The following is a 26,417-nucleotide window of genomic DNA, read 5'->3' on the forward strand; positions in this document are numbered from 1 at the left end:
GAGAATAAACGAGGTTACTTGTATGTCATTACTCCCTCCAGATTACCGTATTAAAATCCATGTGTCTGAGGTGCGGGAGGTCCCTCCGCCCCCTCTGGACAGCGAGGGGGTCCCGGCGTACTCCGTCCGTTCCATCCTGGAATCGAGGCGTCGGGTGGGGGGCCTTCAGTACCTTGTGGATTGGGAGGGGTACGGTCCGGAGGCGCGGTGATGGGTCCCGGTGAGAGATATCCTCGATCCCTCCCTGTTGCAGGATTTCCACCGTCGCCATCCGGCTCGCCCTGCTCCGCGTCTTCCTGGTCGTCCCCGAGGCCGGTGTCGACGCGCTGCTGGAGTTGCGCGTCAAGGGGGGGGTACTGTCACGACTTCCTCCGAGGCTGCCTCCTCTCCTTATTTGGGCAGGCTTCGGCGTTCGTCGTCACCGGCCTTCTAGCCACTGCCACTCCTCATCTCATCATTCCATTTGTTTTGTCTTGTTTATTACACAAAACTGGTTCATATCCCCTCATCAGTACCTGTACAAGTATTCCCTCTGCCCACTTGTCTTTGTGTGTGATTGTTTATTGTGAGGATAGTGAAGCTCGGTGGAGCTCCTTGTATTTTGTATCGCCAGGTTATTTTCCCCATGTGCCTTGTTGGTTCCAGTGCACCTGTTTTGCGCACAGGACAGTTTTGACGCTTTACTGTGTAACTCTGTATTCCGGAATAAATCCTGTTATTGTGTGATTTACCCTCCTGCGCCTGACTCCTTCAAATCACCCATCACATCCAGATTGTAAGGCAACAAAATAGGAAAAATGCCAAGGAGGGTGAATACTTTCGCAAGCCACTGTAGATAAATGGGGAGTAATCAAGGTAGTGATGAAGTCCAGGTGTGATGAAATCCCCCCTGACGCGCGGTTCCAGCCACAGGGGGACGGCAGCCAGGGGGGCGGCCCCGAGGGCGAGGAGCGGGCCGGTCCGGACAGCGAAGAAGGAAATATCTGATGATGTTGGGATCTAGAATGTCGTCCACCGGGACCCAACACCGCTCCTCTGGACTGTACCCCTCCCAGTCCACCAGGTACTGGAGCCGACCCCCACGACGTCGGGAGCCCAGGAGGGATTTGACGGCATAGGCGGGGCACCCCTCGAGGAATCGGGCCCACTCCCCCTGTCGGTCCTTTCGACGTATCGGTGGTGGGGGCTCCCATCTGATGGGCGAAATAGAGGGAGCACTGGAGTAGGAAGCCACGGCATTTAGATGGAGTCCCATCATATTTGTCCGGGAGGGACAATCGGACATCGTTGACCTGGGAGGACTGCTGGATGGGCTGGGGTGCTAGCTCGCTGGGTCGACTCGTGGTAGAGAATCCTCCGCTAGTTGGAGGTGACGCCCCTTGGGTAATGTCGAGGTGTTGAAGAACGCGGAGGACCTCATCTATAGTCGTCCCCAGTTGCGTCAGCTGGTCGTGGTGTTTGCAAAGTAGGCGTCCCTGTTCACCTACCATCTGGGAGATGTCTTGATTACCTGCTGCTTCCATTTGTAGAGGCAGTATTCCGTAACGGAGATGCAGGGAGTCAGGAAACAGGTGCAGTAAGTGAGTTTAATGATAACGTACATGGAGAGATACAAAACAAATTTACTTGGTTAATATGATCAGTTATCATTTGATGAATTCCAAACACAACATGTTGAGACGTATTCTTTTAAATAGAAGCAATTCCAGATGAGTTATAGCCGTTGCGGTAATGACGCAGAATATTCTCTTATCTTGACATATTCAAAGTTACTTTTCTTGAAGGTGGTGATAAATCCAGCCTGGTCACCCGTCATACAAGTCAGTATTTGACGTCCCTCCATGTCTGAGGACATCAGGAGATGACGTGGAAACCGGCCACTAGGGGCAACAGTGAGCGCTGTTACCTTCAAGAGTCGGCTGGAATGGTGTAAAGCTCACCTCCATTAGACTCTGAAGCAGTGGAATTGTTTTCTCTGGAGTGATGTGTCACGCTTCACCATCTGGCAGTCCGACAGACGAACGCTACCTGCCCCAATGCATAGTGTCCAACTGTAAAGTTTGGTGGAGGAGGAATAATATTCTGGGGCTGTTTTTCATGATTCGGGCTAGGCCCCTTAGTTCCAGTGAAGAGAAATCTTAACGCTAAAGCATACATTGACATTCTAGATGATTCTGTGCTTCCAACTTCGTGGCAACTGAAGACAGTGTGTTGTGGTAGCCAGGTGGACCTCATGACATACAGTACATTCGTAAAGTATTCAGATCACTTGAATTTTTCCACATTTCGTTACATTACAGCCTTATTCTAAAATAGATTAAAATGTATTTTTAGAAAACAATAGAAAACATGAAAACATAGACAGTATAAAAAACATTAGCTGTAAGCAAAACATCATTCACATTAAACACCTTGCGTTTCTATAAAACACAAAGGGCATATTTTACTTGCCGTTGCAATAAGAAATAGATTTCACACAAAGTTATAGAAAATAAGTATTAACAGGTGTGATGATGATGATGACCCTTACGATTCCTACCACATCCTGTATTAGGAGGAAACTCACACTAAAAAATAATTGTCTGCAAGACAATAATATTCAATCATCCTATTGGCAAGGTAATCATTCAGAATCCTTTAAGAGTGACCAGCTGTTCCACACCGGTATCAGTCACACATAAATAACTGGATTCAATAATTTTTCATGAAAATGTGTTGAGAGAGTCAGGTACCAGAAGTCCTTTCATTCAACAGATTTCCTCGTTATGTCTAACACTGTCCTCTCCAAAGCCCATCCATCCCATCACAACTTCATCAGGCTGTTCTTCTCTGGTCACCTCGTCCTCGTGCCCCTCACTGGCATATAATACCTCAGTTCCTTCCAGAAGCGTGAGGACAAGGAAAGAGAGGGTGAGGAGAAAGGGGACGAAGCCAGCTCCCCTCTCTTCTCCTCCACCTCCTCCTCTTCTCCCCACCTCCCACACCTCAACCCTCTGCTACTCTTCCACCAGCAGACGACGCCCTGGCGCTCCCGGAGGTGGCGCACCGACTCGGGGAAGAGGGTCAGCTGTGTGGGGGAGACCTCCTCCAGCTCCACAAGGACCACCTTAAGGGAGCCCTCCAACAGGGCACGGTGCATGGCCGTCTGCCTCTCGAAGCTCTGCCAGGCCTCCAGGACACCACTGCTGCTGTCAATGTGGCTTCCACTGCAGAACGTAGAGCCAGAGTAGACCAGGAGGAGACGCCGGCTTGCCAGCATGCTCTCCTCCACTGCATCTACTATGGCTAGAGAGGGAGGAGGGAGGAGAAGAGGGGGAAAGGGAGGAGGGAGGAGAAGAGGGGGTCAGGGAGCAGGGGAAATTGTTATTAAAACATTGTTCTACCATTGAAATGGTTTCTGAAGGTCTTTATGATTTCAGAAAGGTTTCACATATTTCATCATCATGCTACTTATGTACTAATGCCAAGGCTAACTTAGTCTTCTGGAACCTGGAGCCTCAGGGTCGAGCTGAGATGTCATACCTTCCCCTGGTAGGCTGTCCCGGCCCAGTATGAACAGCCTGTAGCCACACCTCCCCTCCAGAACCTGGGGCAACATGTGGAGGGCAAACATCTCTGCCTCCCCACAGGCTCCGCCCCCATCCCCAAACAGACGGGGGTATGCCACGTACGCATCATACAACTTCCCATCAGAGTCTGCCACATGCAGGATAGGGACAGGTAAAACAAAATAGATGTGTTAGTGCTGGGCTAGAGCAAAAGCCTCCACAAACCTGCCTAACAGAGGAGGCTTGGTTATTTATGACACCATAGTTGCTTGTGTTTTATGGTTACATGGCCTATTTAGTGCCTTGTATCAAACTTCCTCTCTGTTTCCTCTGAGTCATGGAAAATGCTGTGCTTGCATAGCTGTGGGATGTGCTACAATACATTGCTACACTTGCTACTGATTTTACTTGTGGTCAGGTGGGGAGTGGGAAACAAGTGTTGGATTCTAACTTGGAATATACTTATTCATGTTACCATATTAGAACCGGGTGTATGGAAAGTTACTGAGTGAGAAAGGGGAGTGCAGAGCTTACATTCTGTTGGAAAATGTTATTCTTAAATCTCATGTACCCTATGGAGAGAGGCAAAGGGCAACAGTCTGGTTTCAGTCACTGCTAAGGTAGGACAGCCGTGGAGTAGGGAGGAGTGAGGAATTCGGCCCGAGGTCAGGTCAGATGAAGTGAGGAGGAACAGTCAGTCCTGTCACACACATACAGTTGAAGTCGGAAGTTTACATACCCCTTAGCCAAATACATTTAAACTCAGTTTTTCACAATTCCTGACATTTAATCCTAGTAAAAATTCCCTGTCTTAGGTCAGTTAGGATCACCACTTTATTTTAAGAATGTGAAATGTCAGAATAATAGTAAAGAGAATGATTTATTCAGCTTTTATTTATTTCATCACATTCCCAGTGGGTCAGAAGTTTACATACACTCAATTAGTATTTGGTAGCATTGCCTTTAAATTGTTTAACTTGGGTCAAACGTTTCGGGTAGCCTTCCACAAGCTTCCCACAATAAGTTGGATGACTTTTGGTCCATTCCTCCTGACAGAGCTGGTGTAAGAGGCCTCCTTGCTCGCACACGCTTTTTCAGTTCTGCCCATAATGTTCTATAGGATTGAGGTCAGGGCTTTGTGGTGGCCACTCCAATACCTTGACGTTGTTGTCCTTAAGCCATTTTGCCACAACTTTGGAAGTATGCTTGGGGTCATTGTCCATTTGGAAGACCCATTTGCGACCAAGCTTAAACTTCCTGACTGATGTCTTAAGATGTTGCTTCAATACATCCACATAATTTTCCTTCCTCATGATGCTATCTACTTTGTGAAGTGCACCAGTCCCTCCTGCAGCAAAGCACCCTCACAGCATGATGCTGCCACCCCCGTGCTTCACAGTTGGGATGGTGTTCTTCAGCTTGCAAGCCAACTTTAAAGGCACAGTCAACTTAGTGTATGTAGACTTCTGACCCACTGGAATTGCTGTGAATTATATGTGAAATAATCTGTCTGTAAACAATTGTTGGAAAAATTACTTGTGTCATGCACAAAGTAGATGTCCTAACCGACTTGCCAAAACTATAGTTTGTTAAAAAGAAATTTGTGGAGTGGTTGAAAAACAAGTTTTAATGACTGTATGTAAACTTCCAACTTCAACTGTATATTTCCATGCCCATGAAGGTTCTAGCAGGAGGCTACACCAATGAGAGGAACCAAATACGTTCCTGACTAGCAACAGAGATGTATTGGCTGTCTAGATATGCAAGGGGTTGACTCCGCCTAGTAGGAAGGTATAAATATATGTGATTGTGTAAACATCTTTGTCTTTGCAGCTGTATGACCCAGTGGGTGAATAAACTTTGTTTGAGCTTTTTCTAGTTGTCCATTTGAGTTTTTACTCAGTTTGTTCAGAACCTAACACAAGCAATGCAACATGCGTGTGTGTGTGGGTTTAAGTGTGGGCCTGGGGGTTTGTGGGGAGACATGCTGTATGTGCATTTCTGTCTTTATCTGGTGTAGGAATGTATATTTATGTTAGTGCGAGTTTCCATTTCGTGAAAGCACAGTATGCAATGAGTCTGCAGATAGTGTGTGTGTGTGCATGAGTGTGTGCATGTCTGCGTGTGCGCGCTCAGGCATGTTTCTATTAATGTTTCCATGAGTGTGCTTGCGCAGTATATGTGCGGTAAAGTGTCTCTCATTGCGTACCTGTGTTTGTGTAGAGAAGCGGGAACATCCTCCTGAGCGACAGCACGATGTCGATCTTGAAGCGATGGTAAATAACAACACTAACAGTAAACACCAATACCAGACTGGTCAGTAGTACCCCAATACGGAGCAGATAGTTTGGATCTGTGCAGAAAAAGAGAGAAGATAGCATTTATAACAGTTTTTTCAAAAGTGGTGAGCTTGCAGTTGTTATAATACACTATCAAAACAAGGGTAAAGGGACAGGATAATATGTGTGTGATCTCTTTTGAAACACCTTTATGTTATCCTCCAGACAGTATTGTCTAACCTGTAGGCTGTAGTATGAAGAAGGCTAAAGAAATGCCTCCGTCACTGTAAACCAAACACGTGTAGTTGATGTAAAAGTCTTCCTCTTCCACCATCAAGAAATTCAAATGACGCTCCAACCATACACCCTCCTCTTCTTCTCTCCACTCCCTGGTTTGGGGGGGGGGGGACAGACAAGTTCCCCCTTGTGAATGCACAATCAAACCATCATGGCAACAGTTAACATAACATACACTGTTATTGGCGCCTGAGGGGATGGGTGCCGTTTTACAGGCTCCTAACCAACTGTGCTATTTTGTGTGGTTTTTTGCATTGTTTGTAACCTTTTTTGTACATAATGTTGCTGCTACCGTCTCTTATGACCGAAAATAGTTTCTGGATATCAGAACAGTGATTATTCACCTCGAACTGCACAAAGATTTTTTTATTTAATGAGTCTTACAGAAGGGATATACTGTTTCTCCGAGACCAGGCCCAAATCCCGTCATTCGTGTGAAGAAAAGACAGAGGTACAGGGGGCAAAGATCGGGTGCCTTGTGAGAATTTTTCGGCGAGTGGGGAACCCGCCTCTACCATCCGTTCTATTGGCCAACGTGCAATCACTGGAGAATAAACTGGATGAGCTCCGTTCTAGACTATCCTACCAACGGGACATTAAAAACTGTAATAGCTTATGTTTCACCAAGTCGTGGCTGAACTACGACACGGATAATATACAGTTGGCTGGATTTCCGTGCATCGGCAGGACAGAAGCGGCGCTCCTAGTGGCCAGGAACTTTAATGCAGGCAAACTTAAATCCATTTTACCTCATTTCTACCAGCATATCACATCTGCAACCAGAGGGAAAAAACCCTAGACCACTTTTACTCCACACACAGTGACGCATACAAAGCTCTCCTTCGCCCTCCATTTGGCAAATCTGACCATAATTCTATCCTGCTGATTCCTGCTTTCAAGCAAAAACTAAAGCAGGAAGTACCAGTGACTCGCTCAATATCAGAAGACGCGGATGCTACGCTACAGGACTGTTTTGCTAGCACAGACTGGAAGAAATCCCGCTATGCCATCAGACTAACCATCAAACAGGCAAAGCGTCAATACAGGACTAGGATTGAATCCTACTACACCGGCTCTGATACTCGTCAGATGTGGCAGGGCTTGCAAACTATTACGGATTACAAAGGGAAACCCAGCAGCGAGCTGCCCAGTGACGCGAGCCTATTAGATGGGCTAAATGCCTTTTATGCTCGCTTCGGGGCAAGCAACACTGAAGCATGCATGAGAGCACCAGCTGTTCCAGACGACTGTGTGATCACGCTCTCCGTAGCCTTTAAACAGGTCAACATTCACAAGGCCGCGGGGCCAGACGGATTACCAGGACGTGTACTCAGATCCTGCATGGACAAACTGGCAAGTGTCTTCACTGACATTTTCAACCTTTCCCTGAGCAAGTCTGTAACACCTACATGTTTCAAGCAGACCACCATAGTCCCTGTGCCCAGAAAAGCGAAGGTAACCTGCCTAAATGACTACCGTCCCGTAGCACGTCGGTAGCCATGAAGTTCTTTGAAAGGCTGGTCATGGCTCACATCAAGACCATCATCCCGGAAACCCTAGACCCACTCCAATTTGCATACCGCCCCCATGGATCAACAGATGACGCAATCTCAATCGCACTCCACACTGCCCTTTCCCACCTGGACAAAAGGAACACCTATGTGAGAATGCTGTTCATTGACTACAGTTCAGCGTTCAACACCATAGTGCCTACAAAGTTCATCACTAAGCTAAGGACCCTGGGACTAAACACCTCCCTCTGCAACTGGATCTTGGACTTCCTGACGGGCCGCCCCCAGGTGGTAAGGGTAGGCAACAACACATCTGCCAAGCTGATCCTCAACACTGGGGCCCCTCAGGGGTGCATGCTTAGTCCCCTCCTGTACTCCCTGTTCACCCATGACTGCGTGGCCAAGCACGACTCCAACACCATCATTAAGTTTGCTGACGACACAACAGTGGTAGGCCTGATCACCGACAACGATGAGACAGCCTAAAGGGAGGAGGTCAGAGACCTGGCAGTGTGGTGCCAGGACAACAACCTCTCCCTCAACGTGATCAAGACAAAGGAGCTATCGTGGACTACAGGAAAAGGAGGGCCAAACACGCTCCTATTCACATCGACAGGGCTGTAGTGGAGCTGGTCGAGAGTTTCAAGTTCCTTTGTGTCAACATTAATCAAATGGCCACCTGGACTATCTACATTGACAACCCGCCCTCCCTTTGTTTTTACACTGCTGCTACTCGCTGTTTATTATCTATGCATAGTCACTTTACCCCTACCTACATGTACAAATTACTTCGACTAACCTGTACCCCCGCTGATTGACCTGGTACCGGTACACCCTGTATTTAGCCTCGTTATTGTTATTTTATTGTTACTTTTTATTTGATTTTTTACTTTATTTTATTCAGTAAATATTTTCTTAACTCTATTTCTTGAACTGCATTGTTGGTTAAGGGCTTGTAAGTAAGCATTTCACGGTAAGGTCTACACCTGTTGTATTCGACGCATGTGACAAATAAAATGTGATTTGATTTGATTTTGTGAAGTTCCAAAGTTTCAAAGCAAGCACTATGTATTAAGGTATATGGAGCCTATCTTAATCTCAGTGGTATACCTGATACGATACCAACAGTTTAGATACTATACAGTAGAACATCCATCTGGATGACACAGAATACAGGCATATACAGTGCCGTGAAAAAGTATTTTCTCCTTTCTGATTTTCTCTATTTTTGCATATTTTTTATACTGAATGTTATCAGATCTTCAACCAAAACCTAATATTAGATAAAGGAACCTGAGTGTACAAATAACAAACCCCAAAATTATACTTATTTTATTTATTTAATTAACAAAGTTATGCAAGTGTGAAAAAGTAACTGCCCCCTTACACTCAATAACTGGTTGTGCCACCTTTAGCTGCAATGACTGCAACCAAATGCTTCCTGTAGTTGTTGATCAGTCTCTCACATCACTGTGGAGGAAATTACAAAACTTAAAATGTGTTGCTTTTTAACCATTTTCAAGTAAACTTGAATATGTGTTTTGGATCATTGTCTTGCTGCATGACCCATCTGTGCTTCAGCTTCAGCTCACAGACAGATGGCCTTACATTCTCCTGTAGAACGTAATGGGACCCATGTCGTCCAAAAAGTTATACTTTTGACTCATCTGTTCATAGAACATTCTTCAAAGAGTCTTGATGATTCAGGTGCTTTTTGGCAAACTTGAGTCAACTTTTTGGATGAGATGGGTCCCATTATGTCTGGCGAAAAGCAAACACTGCATTACACAGTAAGAACCTCATACTGTAAGTCAAGCATGGTGGTGGTATTGTGATGGTTTGGGGATGCTTTGCTGCCTCAGGACCTGGACGACTTGCCTTAATAGAAGGAACCATGAATTCTGCTCTGTATCAGAGAATTCTACAGGAGAATGTCATGCCATCCGTCTGTGAGCTGAAGCTGAAGCGCAGCTGGGTCATGCAGCAAGACAATGATCCAAAACACACTTATCTCCCTCACTGACTTTAAGCATCAGTTGTCAGAGCACCTTACCGATCACTGCACCTGTACACAGCCCATCTGAAATTAGCCCGCCCAACTACCTCATCCCTATATTGTTATTTATTTTGCTCATTTGTACCCCAGTATCTCTATTTGCACATCATCTCTTGCACATCTATCATTCCAGTGTTAATACTAATTGTAATTATTTTGCACTATAGCCTATTTATTGCCTTACCTCCATAACTTGCTACATTTGCACACACTGTATATGTATTTATTTCTGTTGTATTTGTGACTTTGTTTTGTTTTACCGTATATGTAACTCTGTGTTGTTGTTTTTATCGCACTGCTTTGCTTTATCTTGGCCAGGTCGCAGTTGTAAATGAGAACTTGTTCTCAACTGGTTTACCTGGTTAAATAAAGGTGAAGAAAAAAAAGAAGAAAAAAAACACAATCAAGTCTACATGAAAATGGTTAAAAAGCAACACATTTGTAGAATTCTTACAGTGTTCATTGCGATACTGTTGTGTTGTCTCAACCTACCTTTGTGATTCCTGAAAGACGCGCTCTGAGACAATTTTGGAAATTGAGTTTTCTCTAGCTATCCAATTCAAATCCGTGCAACATTTATTCCCCACACTCGGCACAAACACCCGACACATCTTACTGAAGGAAGAACCTAGGGGGCAAACATTGAATTCTTTATTTGGATCATGAATGAAAATAAATAATAAACTCACGCACGCACGCGCACACACACACACACACACACACACACACACACACACACACACACACACACACACACACACACACACACACACACGTTCTCTAGTGGTTTACTCACCCAGATCTGCTTTGATGATCTCATTGGCAGGTTCAACCACGTTGGGCCATTGGCAATACTGCACTGAAATTATGACAATGATTCATAAACATCATAGAAAGACACAGAAATATTCAGTCACCTGACCCTATAGAAAACAACCCTTTCTAAGCTCTCAAAGAGCAAAGTTTCAAAGCAGCCTCTATGAACTCATAACCTCTGATTCAGGGTCATATACAGTGCCTTCAGAAAGTATTCACACCCCTTGACTTTTTCCACGTTTTGTTGTGTTACAGCTTGAATTTGAAATTGATGCAATTTAGATTTTTGTATCAATGGCCTACACACAATACCCCATAATGTCAAAGTGGAATGTTTTTAGAAATGTTTACAAATTAATTAAAAATGATGAAATGTCTTGAGTCAAGAAGTATTCAATGCCTTAGTAATGGCAGGCCTAAATAAGTTCAGGAGTAAAATGTTGCTTAACAAGTCACATTATAAGTTGCATGGACTCACTCTGTGTCACGCCCTGGCTCTAGGGACTCTTTTATGTTGAGCCAGGGTGTGCAGAGTCTATGTTTTGTGTTCATTGTTTCAGTATCTAGTTCATGTGTTTCTGTGTTGGCCGGGGTGGTTCTCAATCAGAGGCAACGAGAATCAGCTGTTGCTTGTTGTCTCTGATTGGGAACCATACTTAGGCAGCCATTTGGCAGTTGTGTTTTGTGGGATCTTGTTCCGTGTTGGTTTGTGTTTGTTACCAAGGACTTCACGTATCGTTTTGTTGTTTTTGTTCGTGTGGTGAATATAAATAAAGTATGTTTGCATTCCACGCTGCGCCTTGGTCCGCTCCTTTTGACGATCGTGACAGAAGATCCCACCATAACAGGACCAAGCAGCGTGTCCAGGAGCAGACAGCCTGGACTTGGGAGGAGATATTGGACGGGAAAGGGTCCTGGACTTGGGAGGAGATCCAGGCCGGTATGGATCGCCGTCCGTGGGAGGAGACGGTGGAGGCGCGCCGTAGAGAGGAGCAGCGGCGCCAACCGGGCCGACGTCGGACACGCTAGAGGCAACCCCAAGAAATTTTTAGGGGGGGGCACACGGCACGGACGACGGGGCTGCTGGAGGCAGCTACAGGGCGAGGTTGGGGATTAGGAGAGTAGGCCACCGGGTTTGGGGGGCCGGAAGGGAGGTTGGCGGAGCCTAGAGGTAGAGCAGAGCCAACTCCCCGTACTCAGGCTAGGCAGCGTGAGACTGGGCAGGTTCCGAGATATGCGGAGCTGCGTACAGTCCGGTACGTCCTGTGCGAGCACCACGCACGTGTCGTGCTAAGGTGGGCATGCAGCCAGGACGGAGTGTGCCGGCTCAACGCTTGTGGCCTCCAGTACCCCTCCTCGGTCCCGGATATCCTGCGCCAGTGTCACGTGCTGTTGTGCCAGTACGTGTACACAGCCCTGTACGTCCTGTGCTGATGCCTCACACAGAGTGTGTTAAGATAGGCATTCAGCCAGGACGGGTTGTGTCAGCTCTTCGCTCCAGACCTCCAGTCCGTCTCCACAGCCCGGTCCGGCCTGTTCCTGCCCCTCGTACCAAGACTGTGGTGCGCGTCGCTAGCCCGGCCCGGCCCGTTCCTGCTCCCCGCACCAAGTCAGTGGTACTGCGCGTACTGTCACGCCCTGGCTCTAGGGACTCTTTTATGTTGAGCCAGGGTGTGTAGAGTCTATGTTTTGTGTTCATTGTTTCAGTATCTAGTTCATGTGTTTCTGTGATGGCCGGGGTGGTTCTCAATCAGAGGCAACGAGAATCAGCTGTTGCTTGTTGTCTCTGATTGGGAACCATACTTAGGCAGCCGTTTGGCAGTTGTGTTTTGTGGGATCTTGTTCCGTGTTGGTTTGTGTTTGTTACCAAGGACTTCACGTATCGTTTTGTTGTTTTTGTTCGTGTGGTGAATATAAATAAAGTATGTTCGCATTCCACGCTGCGCCTTGGTCCGCTCCTTTTGACGATCGTGACACTGTGTGCAATAACAGTGTTTCAAATGATTTTTGAATGACTACCTCATGTCTGTACCCCACACATACAGTACAATTATATGTAAGGTCCCTAAGTCAAGCAGTGAATTTCAAACACAGATTCAACCACGAAGACCAGGGAGGAAAACCTGGTTCCGTCTGCTTTCCACCAGGCACTGGGAGATGAATTCACCATTCAGCAGGTCAATAACCTTAAACACAAGGCCAAATCTACACTGAAGTTGCTTACGAAGAATACAGTGAATGTTCCTGAGTGGCCGAGTTACAGTTTAGACTTAAATCTGCTTGAAAATCTATGGCAAGACCTGAAAATGGTTGTCTAGCAATGATCAACAACCAACTTGACAGACCTTGAAGAATTTTGAAAAGAATAATGGGGAAATGTTGCACAATCCAGGTGTGGAAAGCTCTTAGACACTTACCCAGAAATACTCACAGCTGTAATCTCTGCCAAAGGTGATTCTAACATATATTGACTCAGGGAGTTGAATACTTATGTAATCAGATATATTAGTGTTCTATTTTTCTATTTTTTTTCTTTTTTTAATGTTAGACTTTTTCTTACACTTTGACATTACAGGGTATTTTGTGTAGATTGTTAACAAAAAATGACTATTAAATCCCTTTTAATCCCACTATGTAACACAACAAGATGTGGAGAAAGTCAACTGGTGTGAATACTTTCTGAAGGCACTGTATCTCTGTAATGGCTGTGGTAAGGATTGGGGGTATATGGTAATAATCTGTGGTTAGGGACAACCTTTATGAGCTGTGCCAACAAAACTCACCGTCCACCGTACCGTTGATGGTCTCTGAGATCCTGCCGCTGAGCCCTTCCAAGTTAAAGGTCATGGTGCAGGTGTAGAACGCATGGTCCTCAGGAATGACCGCGTCTACTTTGAGTAACTCCATAACACTGATATTGACATAGCTAAACCTGTTCCACAATGGGTCATCTTTCACAATGGGTTCACAGCCCTGAAAGGTTTAAAGTAGAAATCCACACTGAAAGGTAGTGGTAATGGAATGGAATATCATAGTAATGGAATATGGCTAATAAAACAAAATGAATACACAATTACAGATAAGTTGTGATAATGTCTTACCTTAGAAGACCTACTCTCAGAACAATTCAATGCAGTACAATGTGTGAGAGCAATGAACAATGTAAAGAGTATATACCGTATCTGATGGAACATTGTTCAAATGTAGTCACTAGTAGTAATAACCCCACATTCCTATAGTTTTAAACAGAAATTAAGAATACATAGAGACAGACTGAATGACTGAAAAGAAAGAGTTCAAACAGGCTTTCCAGCACTGTCAGGCAGGGGCAGACTGGGACCAGAAATCCGCCCTGGCATTTCTGACACACCAGACCATTTTTCCCTTGAGGCCCCGACATTGGCCCATTTTCTTTCCTTGAGGCCCAAAAGGCCCATTTTTGTCACTGTGGACCCCGTTATTACATTTACATTTTTTACATTTTAGTCATTTAGCAGACGCTCTTATCCAGAGTGACTTACAGTTAGTGAGTGCATACATTTTCATACTGGCCCCCCGTGGGGAACGAACCCACAACCCTGGCGTTGCAAGCGCCATGCTCTACCAACTGAGCTACAGGGGACTACATCATGTCCAAATGTATCTCAAATTGATTTGAACATGATTACATTTTACGTTTTAGTCATTTAGCAGACGCTCTTATCCAGAGCGACTTACAGTTAGTGAGTGCATACATTTTTCATACTGATGCGCGACAAATGCCAATATCGGTCAAATGACTTGAATGAGATTTGTGCCACAAATGCCAAAACGCTTCCATGTGACAACAGTGCAAGGGAAACCAAACCAAAGCACGTTGTTGTTATACCTTGTCCATAGACTGGCCTACAGGGTAAGGAAACCAATGTCATTGTAATTTGGGTGAACTTTGGGTGAACTAATTTGGTTATTAGCCAGATAATTATAATTATGTAAAAAAAAAAAAAAAAAGACAATCCCATTGGGCTAAAAATGTACCAGCCCATCCGGCATGGCCAGTCCACCCCTGCTGTCAGGCGTTCCCTCTCAACACTCTCCCATTGCACTGCACTGTCTGTTTACCCCATAGGACTCACCTTGTACCACTGAATGGAGTAATTGTCCACTTCCCTGATATGGTCACTCAATGGGCAGTTCAGAAAACCGGTGGCTTTGTTGGTCAGGTTCTGGTAGGCCTTTTCTGGTCGACCGCATTCTTCTGGGTTGGTGTGGTTCACAATCAGTAAGGCCGATTTCTTATAGCACTGGGAGGGTAGTCTGTTTATCAAAGGTAACAGGAAAGATTTACAGCACACACACACACACACACACACACACACACACACACACACACACACACACACACACACACACACACACACACACACACACACACACACAGCAGACAAAAGTATTGCCCCTACCTCACAACACACTCATAGTTTCCAGCATCCTCCATCGCGATGTTAAAAATCCACAGTGTCTTTCCCCGCGGCAGAGTCTTTCTTGTCTCCCTGGTCAGCTCTCTCCCAGTCCTTGGGTCATACCATGAGATGTTATAGGGGATGCTGCGGTAGTCAAACACATTGAGGTCCACCAGGGTGGATGTTAACATGGCAGCATCACCGGAAACTGAAAACACCCGCTCAACCTCTCGTCCTTTGTCCTCACAGAGATCTGCACACAAAGAGTATATAAAGTAAAGTAAAGACAAACATGCGGCACAGGGACTGTTTGCGGACCACCATCTTTTTTATTGAGGCCACCTCTTAAAGAAAAACACATGTTGGAGAAATGATGCAAGGCAAAGAAATTATGCAATTATTACGCGTGTCATGTAGTATGCATAGACAGAGTCTTTACAGAGATGGTCCCTTCAAAATATATCTCTTCACAACAAATTATCCAGTAAAACAAATAATAACTAAGAACACTGATGGTGTTAAATCAATACTGAAAGTGTTGAGTCTGTGGACCCATATAGACACCAGAACAGTGTTAAATTAACACACTGACTAGTGTAAAGCCTTTTTCAAATATTCCCACAGTGCAATTGTAGAGTTACCACCACTGTATTTGTAAGTGACAGAGACATGGTTGTTGCATTCATCAATTTTTGGTCCTACGGACTTCAAAAAGTGAGATCCTAAATGAATATGTTGTCATAAAATATATATATATATATATATATATATATATATATTTAACACAATGCCATACAGTGCATTCGGAAAGTATTCAGACCCCTTCACTTGTTCCACATTTTGTTACGTTACAGCCTTAAATAAATGTGTTTTTTCCCTTATCAATCTACACACAATACCCCATATTGACAAAGCAAAAACAGGTTTTACATTTTTTTTGCAAATCAATTAAAAATTAAAAACTGAAATATCACATTTACATAAATATTCAGACCCTTTACTCAGTACTTTGTTGAAGCACCTTTGGCAGCGATTACAGCCTCGAGTCTTCTTGGGTATGATGCCACAAGCTTGGCACACCTGTATTTGGGGAGTTTCTCCCATCCCTCTCTGCAGATCCTGTCAAGCTCTGTAAGGTTACATGGGGAGCATCGCTGCACAGCTATTTTCAGGTCTCTCCAGAGCTGTTCGATCGGGTTCATGTCCGGGCTCTGGCTGGGCCACTCAAGGACATTCAGAGGCCTGTCCCGAAGCCACTCCTGCGTTGTCTTGGCTGTGTGCTTAGGGTCGTTGTCCTGTTGGAAGGTGAACCATCGCCCCAGTCTGAGGTGTGGAGCAGGTTTTCATCAAGGATCTCTCTTCTGTACTTTGCTCCGTTCACCTTTCCACATCAAGATGCTGCCACCACCATGCTTCACCGTAGGGATGGTATTGGCCAAGTGATGAGTGGTGCCTGGTTTCCTCCAGACAGGACGCTTGGCATTCAGGCCAAAGAGTTCAATCTTGGTTTCATTAGACCAGATAATCTTGTTTCTCTTGGTCTGAGAGTCCTTAGGTGCCTTTTGGCAAACTCCCGAGTGGCGCAGTGGTCTAAGGCACTGCATCGCAGTGCTAGCTGTGCCACTAGAGATCCTGGTTCGAATCCAGGCTCTGTCGTAGCCGGCCGCGACCGGGAGACCCATGGGGCGGCGCACAATTGGCCCAGCGTCGTGCAGGGTAGGGGAGGGAATGGCCGGCAGGGATGTAGCTCAGTTGGTAGAGCATGGCGTTTGCAACGTCAGGGTTGTGGGATTGATTCCCACGGGGGGCCAGTATAATTTTTTTTATTTTTTATTAACTGTAAGTCGCTCTGGCTAAAAGCGTCTGCTAAATGACTAAAATGTAAAATGTAAACGTAAGCGGGCTGTCATGTGCCTTTTACTGAGGAGTGGCTTCCGTCTGGCATCTCTACCATAAAGGCCTGATTGGTGGAGTGCTGCAGAGATGGTTGTCCTTCTGGAAGGTTCTCCCATCTCCATAGAGGACCTCTGGAGCTCTGTCAGAGTGACCATCATGTTCTTGGTCACCTCCCTAACCAAGAACCTTCTCCCCTGATTGCTCAGTTTGGCCAGGCTGCAAGCTATAGTAAGAGTCTTGGTGGTTCCAAACTTCTTCCATTTAAGAATGATGGAGGGCACTGTGTTCTTGGGGACCTTCAATGCTGCAGAAAGGTTTTGGTACCCTTCTCCATATCTGTGCCTCGACACAATCCTTTCTTGGAGCTCAACGGACAATTCCTTTGACCTCATGGCTTGGTTTTTGCTCTGACATGCACTGTCAACTGTGGGACAGGTGTGTGCCTTTCCAAATCATGTCCAATCAATTGAATTTACCACAGGTGGACTCCAATCAAGTTGTAGAAACATCTCAAGGATGATCAATGGAAATAGGATGCACCTGAGCTCAATTTCGAGTCTCATAGCAAAGGGTCTGAATATTTATGTAAATACTTGTTTATTTTTTTTGGTAAACATTTCTAAAAACCTGTTTTCTCACTTTGTCTTTATGGGGTATTTTGTGTAGATTGATGAGGAAAAATGTGCATTTAATCAATTTTAGAATAAGGCTGTAACGTAACAAAATGTGGAAAAGGTGAAGGGGTCTGAATAGTTGTGCACTGTATTTATTTCATAAGGCTTTATTTTGTGGGCATAGTTTTAACCAAATAAAGGAGCCTGAAACTCATGCACGTCACTTTGAACTAAAACCATGCCCATCATTATCATATTTCCCAGCTTGCTCTATCGCAGGATGATTGTTTTTAGAATTGTTTGTTTCAATATCTATATTTGTGCAGGTGCATTGATTGATTGATTAATATTATGCTACACAAAGATAAATAAGTGTTTGTCTCCCTTTAGTCACAAATGTAAACCTTTTATTCTGAGATTGTAACACAAGGGCCTGAAACCCATGGTTTACAAGCCACATCAGGCCTGCAAGTCACATTATGCTAGCTTGCAAGGTGACATGTAATTCCTATTGGAATCCAATCAGTGGGTGGAGATCCAACAGTTGGAATAATTATTCACCTGAAATCTGCATTCAGAATGACTGCCTGGGTTAGGAACATTAGGAACTAACTGATTTGAACTAACTAATTGGATTAGTTTATAAAAATGTATGTCATTTATCTTTGTGTAGCACAAGATTAATCAGTCAATCAATGTATGTGCACAAACATAGATATTGAAACAAACAATTCTGAAATATCAACCTGCAATAGAGCCTGCTGGGAAATATGATAATAATGACGTGGTTTTAGTTCAAAGTTATATGTATGAGTTTCAGGCCCCTAAAAAAGGGTAAAACTAGGCCCTCAAAATGGCGTGTGGTATTGTGTTAAACATATATATTTTTAATGATAACATTCACTTAGGATCTCACTTAATACTGGGTGAAGTCCATAGGACCGAAAATGGATGAATACATCATCCATGTCTCTGTCAATAACAAATATAGTCATTGGTGATAACTCTACAATTTACTCAAAAGGCAAGGCACTCTGGGAAATATTTGAATAAGGCTTTACACTAATCCGTAAGTTAATTTAACACTGTTCCGGTGTTTATATGGGGTCCATAGACAACACTTTCAGTGTTGATTTAAAGGTCATGAATAGTTAAAATGATGTTTTTCATGAAATGTGATGATATTTGAAGGAAACCAGATCAAAGTATGATGACTAAAGTATGATAAGTTATACATTGATAAAGTTTGATCATAAAGTTACTGGTCCCCTCCCCCATGTCAAACACTTGGATTCATTATTTAGGGGACAACGTGACATCACCTTAACTCTCATTTTAACACACCACTGGTACTGTAACATGATATTCTCTTACCTAACTTAAATAAGTACCGCCTTTTAACCAACATCGGGGCAGAGGGGCGTGGTTTATACATCTAGATAGCTACTCTACTGGCGCCAAAATGTGACTGAATGGTGTCAGCAAATATAATTACAAGTTTACCCTATCAATCTATGGCAAATATTCTTATATGTTTCCCCTTTCATCTGTGTCTGGTGTTAGCTAGTTACTGGCTAGCGAGGTCTTCAGCCAGCATGGAACAAAAGGGGGAGAAGGGTCATTCAAAACTCTGACTCAGTTGTCATGTCAACACATCCGTCAGTGCTGCTGTGAAACACATCACAAAAGACATGCCAAACGGGAGATATATATATATATAAATGACATCAATGATGCAATTTCAATGTTGTTTGAGTTGCTTTTTGTGTCACCAAATTTGCTTAAGATGATTTTACTGCAACACTGCTCACTGCATCCAAGTTGCTTGACATAGGTGTTTCAAAGAGCTGTCAGTCAAGGCGAACTAATTAATATAAGCTCACCACCCACTCAGCCTGTCTTTTTCAACTTCCTGGTAGTTACCCATGAGAGAAAAAGTACTTTTCAGAATGACTGTTCAGGACCTTTAAAACTCTGTTTTTTTTAAACTGGAGAATTTGCTGTGTGCTTAACCTTTCAGAACAACAAGAAACATAGATATTTGCAGGGCTGCTGTTTCAAAGGATTTAATTCCATCAACACCCACCAGAGGTCAGAGTTAAGTCATGACAAAGTGAAGGACCATGTTTCTGCCTATAGAGCTGTTCAATTGATACAGTTTAATTCAATCTGTACTTCTAGCTGTCCTCGTAACATGATTGATTGATTGATTGATTAATTAATGGCTGATGAATTATGTTGGTAAAGTCCATGCTACTTACCTCCTACTGCCTTGGCGCTGCCAGTGAGACAGAGGAGTGAGAAGAGTGAGAGCTGCAACATCTGACTCCAATCCATAGCTGAAACAAAGAGACACACAGAATCACTTGTGAGTTTTAGTCAGGCATTGCCATAATAGGCTCAAACAAACTATCAGAATCAAGGGTCACATCACACTATCCAAAATCTTCAGCAAAATAAATGATCTCACACACACAAACGTATCATGCTTCTTTCTGACCATCCACTGAATCCCTTACTTGTCAACTGAATGTCTGTTTCCCACACAAACACACACCAGAGCTACACAGCAAATTATAGACTGAGAGTTTTAAATTAACACTGAAAGTGTGGACCCCTATAGACACTGGAAAGTGTTCAATTAACACACTGCTTGGTGTAAAGCCTTATTTTTTTCCCAGAGTGCCTTGCCTTTCAAGTGAATTGTAGAGTTACAGTACTATTCATGACTGTATTTGTTAGTGACAGAGACATGGTTGTTGCATTCATCCATTTTCAGTCCTAGGGACTTCACCAAGTGATATCCTGAGCAAAAATGTTATCATATATGATTTATTCTTTAACACAATACAATATGTAATTCATATGCTCTAATGTTAAGGGCCTACACTCTGAACATAACAATTAAATGTTGAATTAACACTCAATGTTGGTGTTAATAACCAGAGTTGAACCAAAACCACACCCATCATAATCATATTTCACAGCGTGCTCTATTTCAGGTTGATTTAAAAAACATAAAAGAAATGATATATCTATGTTTTTGCATGTACATTGATTAATTAATGTTATGCATCTCAGATATAAATGTCATACATATTCTAAACTAATCCGATATGTTACTTGGACTTATTTAGCCGTTACTGAAAAGGTTGTTCCAGTTTAGATGTTTTAGGTAGTCTCATATTTCACTTTTCCCAACCCTGGCAGGAATTCTAAATGCAAGTTGTGGGTGATATAAAATTCAAAAGGTTGGATATCCCCATTCCGGCTGGATTTCTATCAGAATTAGACATCACTTTGCAAGCCAGCATAATGTGACAGGTTGCATGAATAACCCAACATGTTGGGTTTTTCCGAGTATCCAAACATGGGTTAATTTAACCATCCATTGGGTTTTTATTCATTTTCTTTCTGGGTTGACCAAGCAGTTCTATCTTTTTTTATGTAATCCATAGCTTATTTTCAGGAGGTGTGGCTTATTAGGTGTGTGGCATTTAGATAGTTATTTTTGGCCATCCGTGAGAGTAAATGTCAGTCCTGTCGATCATGTTAATTTTGTAGACTGCAATGTCAAATTTTCCTTGAAAATTATTGCACGTCACATAATCTAATACAAAAATATGAACATTATTATTTACATATTACACTAAAGTGGTTACTATACCATTGGGGATATCACATTATGATTTGCATAGGCTTTTAAGGAACTCATATACTTTTTTTTTTTTTTTTTGGTATACTTCTGTAGGCTTAATTATAACTACAAATATGTAAGTGTTCAACCGTGACATGTGCTAACAATTCAACAGAACAGATTAACCGGAATTACATTTACTCCCATGGGTGGACAAAAATAACTTCCTGAAAGCCACGCCCCTACTACGCCAAGCCTCCAGTCTTATTATGATTTGACCCCCTCTGTAAAATCACAATAACCCAGCATCACCAAACCAACCTTGCTCTTTTTAAAAAACAACCAAACTAAGTGACCCAATGCCTGCAACCCAGCAGTTTGGTCATCCAAACAACCCAGGATGTTTTAGAGTGTAAGCCCTCATGAGGCCTTAAGAAATACATATTGTATTGTGTTAAAGGTATTGAACAGTAATTCTGAAAAGTACTTTTTCTGTCATGGCTAACTACCAGGAAGTTTGAAAAGAGGCTGAGTGTGCAGGGAGCTTATATTCATGATCTCGCCTTGACTGACAGCTCTTTGAAACTCCCATGTCAAGCAACTTGGATGCAGTGAGCAGTGTTGCAGCAAAATCATCTCAAGCAAATTTGGTGATACACAAAGCAACTCAAACACTGAAATTGCATCAATGATATCAATTCTTTTTTATACATCTCTTGTTTGGCATGTCACTTGTGACGCAGTTCACAAGAGCACTGATGGATGTGTTGACTTGACAACTGCGTCAGCGTTTTGAATGACCCTTCCCCCCTTTGTTCCATGCTGGCTGAAAACCTAGCTAGCCAGTAGCAAGCTAACACCAGTCACAGATGAAAGGGGAAACATATAAGTATCTTTGCCATAGATAAACAGGGAAAACTTTTATTTATATTTGATGACACCCTAAAGTCAAATTTGGCACCAGTAGAGTAGCTTTCTGGCTATATAAACCACGTCCCTATGCAAACATGCCTTCACTCCGGAGCCAGAGCAATCCGCTTCACTGGGGTCCAGTCCAGCTCCGGTCAGCGGCTCCACTCCGGAGCCAGAGCAGTCCGCTCCACCGGTGCCTGATCCAGCTCCGGTCAGCGGCTCCAGTCCGGAGCCTGAGCAGTCCGCTCCACCGGTGCCCGGTCCAGCTCCGGTCAGCGGCTCCAGTCCAGACCCAGACGTCAGCCCCTCTCCAGGTTCGGGGTCTCTCACACCAGGGTCCAGACAGGGCTTGGAGTATAGTGGGAGGAAGGAGCGGGGAAGCAACGCGCCGATGTCTAGACCAGACCAGGGGCACAAATGGGAGGCGAAGAGTGAGAGGTCGTCATGGCCTGAGCCGGATCCGCCTCTGAGGCGGAATGCCCACCCGGCACGTACCCTGTTATGTTTATGTTGTGCGGTCGGAGTCCGCACCTTTGGGGGGGGGGGTACTGTCACGCCCTGACTCAGGGGACGCTTATATGTTGAGTCAGGGTGTGTATATTCCTTGTTGTGTTTGTTCTATGTTGTAGGATCTAGTATGTCTAGATCTATGTTGGCCGGTGTGGTTCCCAATCAGAGGCAGCTGTCGCTCGTTGTCTCTGATTGGGGACCATACTTAGGCAGCCTATTGGCACTAGTGGGTTGTGGGATCTTGTTCCGTGTGAGGTTTGTTGTGTGTACCGTAGAACGTCACGTATCGTTGGTTTATTGTTTTGTCGTTGTGTTTATTCATTTAATAAACATGTATGCATATCACGCTGCGCCTTGGTCTGACCCGTCTATGAACGAACGTGACATTCCCTCAGGAATTTCCCTGTATTTAGCGCCATTCATCATTCCTTTAATTCTGACCAGTTTCCCAGTCCCTGCCAATGAAAAACATCCCCACAGCATGATGCTGCCACCACCAGGGATGGTGGTCTCGAGGTGATAAGAGGTTTTGGGTTTGCGCCAGACATAGCATTTTCCTTGATGGCCAAAAAGCTCAATTTTAGTCTCATCTGAACAGAGTACCTTCATCCATATGTTTGGGGAGTCTCCCACATGTCTTTTGGTGAACACCAAACATGTTTGCTTATTTTTTTCTTTAAGCAATGGGTTTTTTTCTGGTCACTCTTCCGTAAAACGGCTTAAAGTGGTCCTATGGACAGATACTCCAATCTCCGCTGTGGAGCTTTGCAGCTCTTTCAGGGTTATCTTTGGTCTCTTTGTTGCCTCTCTGATTAATGCCCTCCTTGCCTGGTCCGTGAGTTTTGGTGGGCGGGCGGCCCTCTCTTGGCAGGTTTGTTGTGGTGCCATATTCTTTAAACATTTTTATAATGGATTTAATGGTGCTCCGTGGGATGTTAAAAGTTTCTGATATTTTTTTATAACCCAACCCTGATCTGTACTTCTCCACAAATTTGTACCTGACCTGGTTGGAGAGCTCCTTGGTCTTCATGGTGCCCCTTGCTTGGTGGTGCCCCTTGCTTAGTGGTGTTGCAGACTCTGGGGCCTTTCAGAACAGGTGTATATATACTGAGATCATGTGCCAGATCATGTGACACATACAGTGAGGGAAAAAAGTATTTGATCCCCTGCTAATTTTGTATGTTTGCCCACTGACAAAGACATGATCAGTCTATAATTTTAATGGTAGGTTTATTTGAACAGTGAGAGACAGAATAACAACAACAAAAATCCAGAAGAACGCATGTCAAAAATGTTATCAATTGATTTGCATTTTAATGAGGGAAATAAGTATTTGACCCCCTCTCAATCAGAAAGATTTCTGGCTCCCAGGTGTCTTTTATACAGGTAACGAGCTGAGATTAGGACCACACTCTTAAAGGGAGTGCTCCTAATCTCAACTTGTTACCTGTATAAAAGACACCTGTCCACAGAAGCAATCAATCAATCAGATTCCAAACTCTCCACCATGGCCAAGACCAAAGAGCTCTCCAAGGATGTCAAGGACAAGATTGTAGACCTACACAAGGCTGGAATGGGCTACAAGACCATCGCCAAGCAGCTTGGTGAGAAGGTGACAACAGTTGGTGCAATTATTCGCAAATGGAAGAAACACAAAAGAACTGTCAATCTCCCTCGGCCTGGGGCTCCATGCAAGATCTCACCTCGTGGAGTTGCAATGATCATGAGAACGGTGAGGAATCAGCCCAGAACTACACGGGAGGATCTTGTCAATGATCTCAAGGCAGCTGGGACCATAGTCACCAAGAAAACAATTGGTAACACACTATGCCGTGAAGGACTGAAATCCTGCAGCGCCCGCAAGGTCCCCCTGCTCAAGAAAGCACATATACAGGCCGGTCTGAAGTGTGCCAATGAACATCTGAATGATTCAGAGGAGAACTGGGTGAAAGTGTTGTGGTCAGATGAGACCAAAATCGAGCTCTTTGGGATCAACTCAACTCGCCTTGTTTGGAGGAGGAGGAATGCTGCCTATGACCCCAAGAACACCATCCCGACCGTCAAACATGGAGGTGGAAACATTATGCTTTGTGGGTGTTTTTCTGCTAAGGGGACAGGACAACTTCACCACATCAAAGGGACGATGGACGGGGCCATGTACCATCAAATCTTGGGTGAGAAACCTCATTCCCTCAGCCAGGGCATTGAAAATGGGTTGTGAATGGGTATTCCAGCATGACAATGACCCAAAACACACGGCCAAGGCAACAAAGGAGTGGCTCAAGAAGAAGCACATTAAGGTCCTGGAGTGGCCTAGCCAGTCTCCAGACCTTAATCCCATAGAAAATCTGTGGAGGGAGCTGAAGGTTCGAGTTGCCAAACGTCAGCCTTGAAACCTTAATGACTTGGAGAAGATCTGCAAAGAGGAGTGGGACAAAATCCCTCCTGAGATGTGTGCAAACCTGGTGGCCAACTACAAGAAACATCTGACCTCTGTGATTGCCAACAAGGGTTTTGCCACCAAATACTAAGTCATGTTTTGCAGAGGGGTCAAATACTTATTTCCCTCATTAAAATGCAAATCAATTTATAACATTTTTGACATGCATTTTTCTGGATTTTATTGTTGTTATTCTGTCTCTCACTGTTCAAATAAACCTACCATTAAAATGATAGACTGATCATGTCTTTGTCAGTTGGCAAACGTACAAAATCAGCAGGGGATCAAATACTTTTTTCCCTCACTGTAGATTGCACACAGGTGGACTTTATTTAACTAATTATGCGACTTCTGAAGGTAATTGGTTGCACCAGATCTTATTTAGGGCCTTCATAGCAAAGGGGGTGAATACATACAGTGGGGAAAAAAAGTATTTAGTCAGCCACCAATTGTGCAAGTTCTCCCACTTAAAAAGATGAGAGAGGCCTGTAATTTTCATCATAGGTACACGTCAACTATGACAGACAAAATGAGAAAAAAAAATCCAGAAGATCACATTGTAGGATTTTTAATGAATTTATTAGCTAATTATGGTGGAAAATAAGTATTTGGTCAATAACAAAAGTTTCTCAATACTTTGTTATATACCCTTTGTTGGCAATGACACAGGTCAAACGTTTTCTGTAAGTCTTCACAAGGTTTTCACACACTGTTGCTGGTATTTTGGCCCATTCCCCCATGCAGATCTCCTCTAGAGCAGTGATGTTTTGGGGCTGTCGCTGGGCAACACGGACTTTCAACTCCCTCCAAAGATTTTCTATGGGGTTGAGATCTGGAGACTGGCTAGGCCACTCCAGGACCTTGAAATGCTTCTTACGAAGCCACTCCTTCGTTGCCTGGGCGGTGTGTTTGGGATCATTGTCATGCTGAAAGACCAAGCCACGTTTCAGGTTCAATGCCCTTGCTGATGGAAAGAGGTTTTCACTCAAAATCTCATGATACATGGCCCCATTCATTCTTTCCTTTACACGGATCAGTCGTCCTGGTCCCTTTGCAGAAAAACAGCCCCAAAGCATGATGTTTCCACCCCCATGCTTCACAGTAGGTATGGTGTTCTTTGGATGCAACTCAGCATTCATTGTTCTCCAAACACGACGAGTTGAGTTTTTACCAAAAAGTTATATTTTGGTTTTATCTGACCATATGACATTCTCCCAATCCTCTTCTGGATCATCCAAATGCACTCTAGCAAACTTCAGACGGGCCTGGACATGTACTGGCTTAAGCAGGGGGACACGTCTGGCACTGCAGGATTTGAGTCCCTTGCGGCGTAGTGTGTTACTGATGGTAGGCTTTGTTACTTTGGTCCCAGCTCTCTGCAGGTCATTCACTAGGTCCCCCCGTGTGGTTCTGGGATTTTTGCTCACCGTTCTTGTGATCATTTTGACCCCACGGGGTG

At 44.1% G+C, this 26,417-nt stretch overlaps 1 protein-coding gene across 1 annotated transcript in view; it reads right to left on the reverse strand.

The window, feature by feature from the left end:
* Positions 1–2,657: 2,657 nt before the first annotated feature.
* Positions 2,658–26,417, reverse strand: part of LOC311129394 (interleukin-1 receptor type 1-like) — an 82,940-nt gene continuing 59,180 nt past the window's right edge. Inside the window, exons 3-11 of the mRNA XM_084161679.1 lie at positions 14,950–15,202; positions 14,623–14,803; positions 13,291–13,480; positions 10,488–10,550; positions 10,184–10,319; positions 6,068–6,216; positions 5,758–5,901; positions 3,523–3,696; positions 2,658–3,285 (exon numbers count right to left, since the gene is read on the reverse strand). Of these exons, the coding sequence (XP_084017805.1) occupies positions 2,834–3,285; positions 3,523–3,696; positions 5,758–5,901; positions 6,068–6,216; positions 10,184–10,319; positions 10,488–10,550; positions 13,291–13,480; positions 14,623–14,803; positions 14,950–15,202 (1,742 nt within the window). The 3' untranslated portion in view covers positions 2,658–2,833. The remainder of the gene's footprint in view (positions 3,286–3,522; positions 3,697–5,757; positions 5,902–6,067; positions 6,217–10,183; positions 10,320–10,487; positions 10,551–13,290; positions 13,481–14,622; positions 14,804–14,949; positions 15,203–26,417) is intronic.

This window comes from Coregonus lavaretus (genome assembly GCF_964263955.1).
Source record: "Coregonus lavaretus genome assembly, chromosome: 5".
NCBI classification, from domain to species: domain Eukaryota; kingdom Metazoa; phylum Chordata; class Actinopteri; order Salmoniformes; family Salmonidae; genus Coregonus; species Coregonus lavaretus.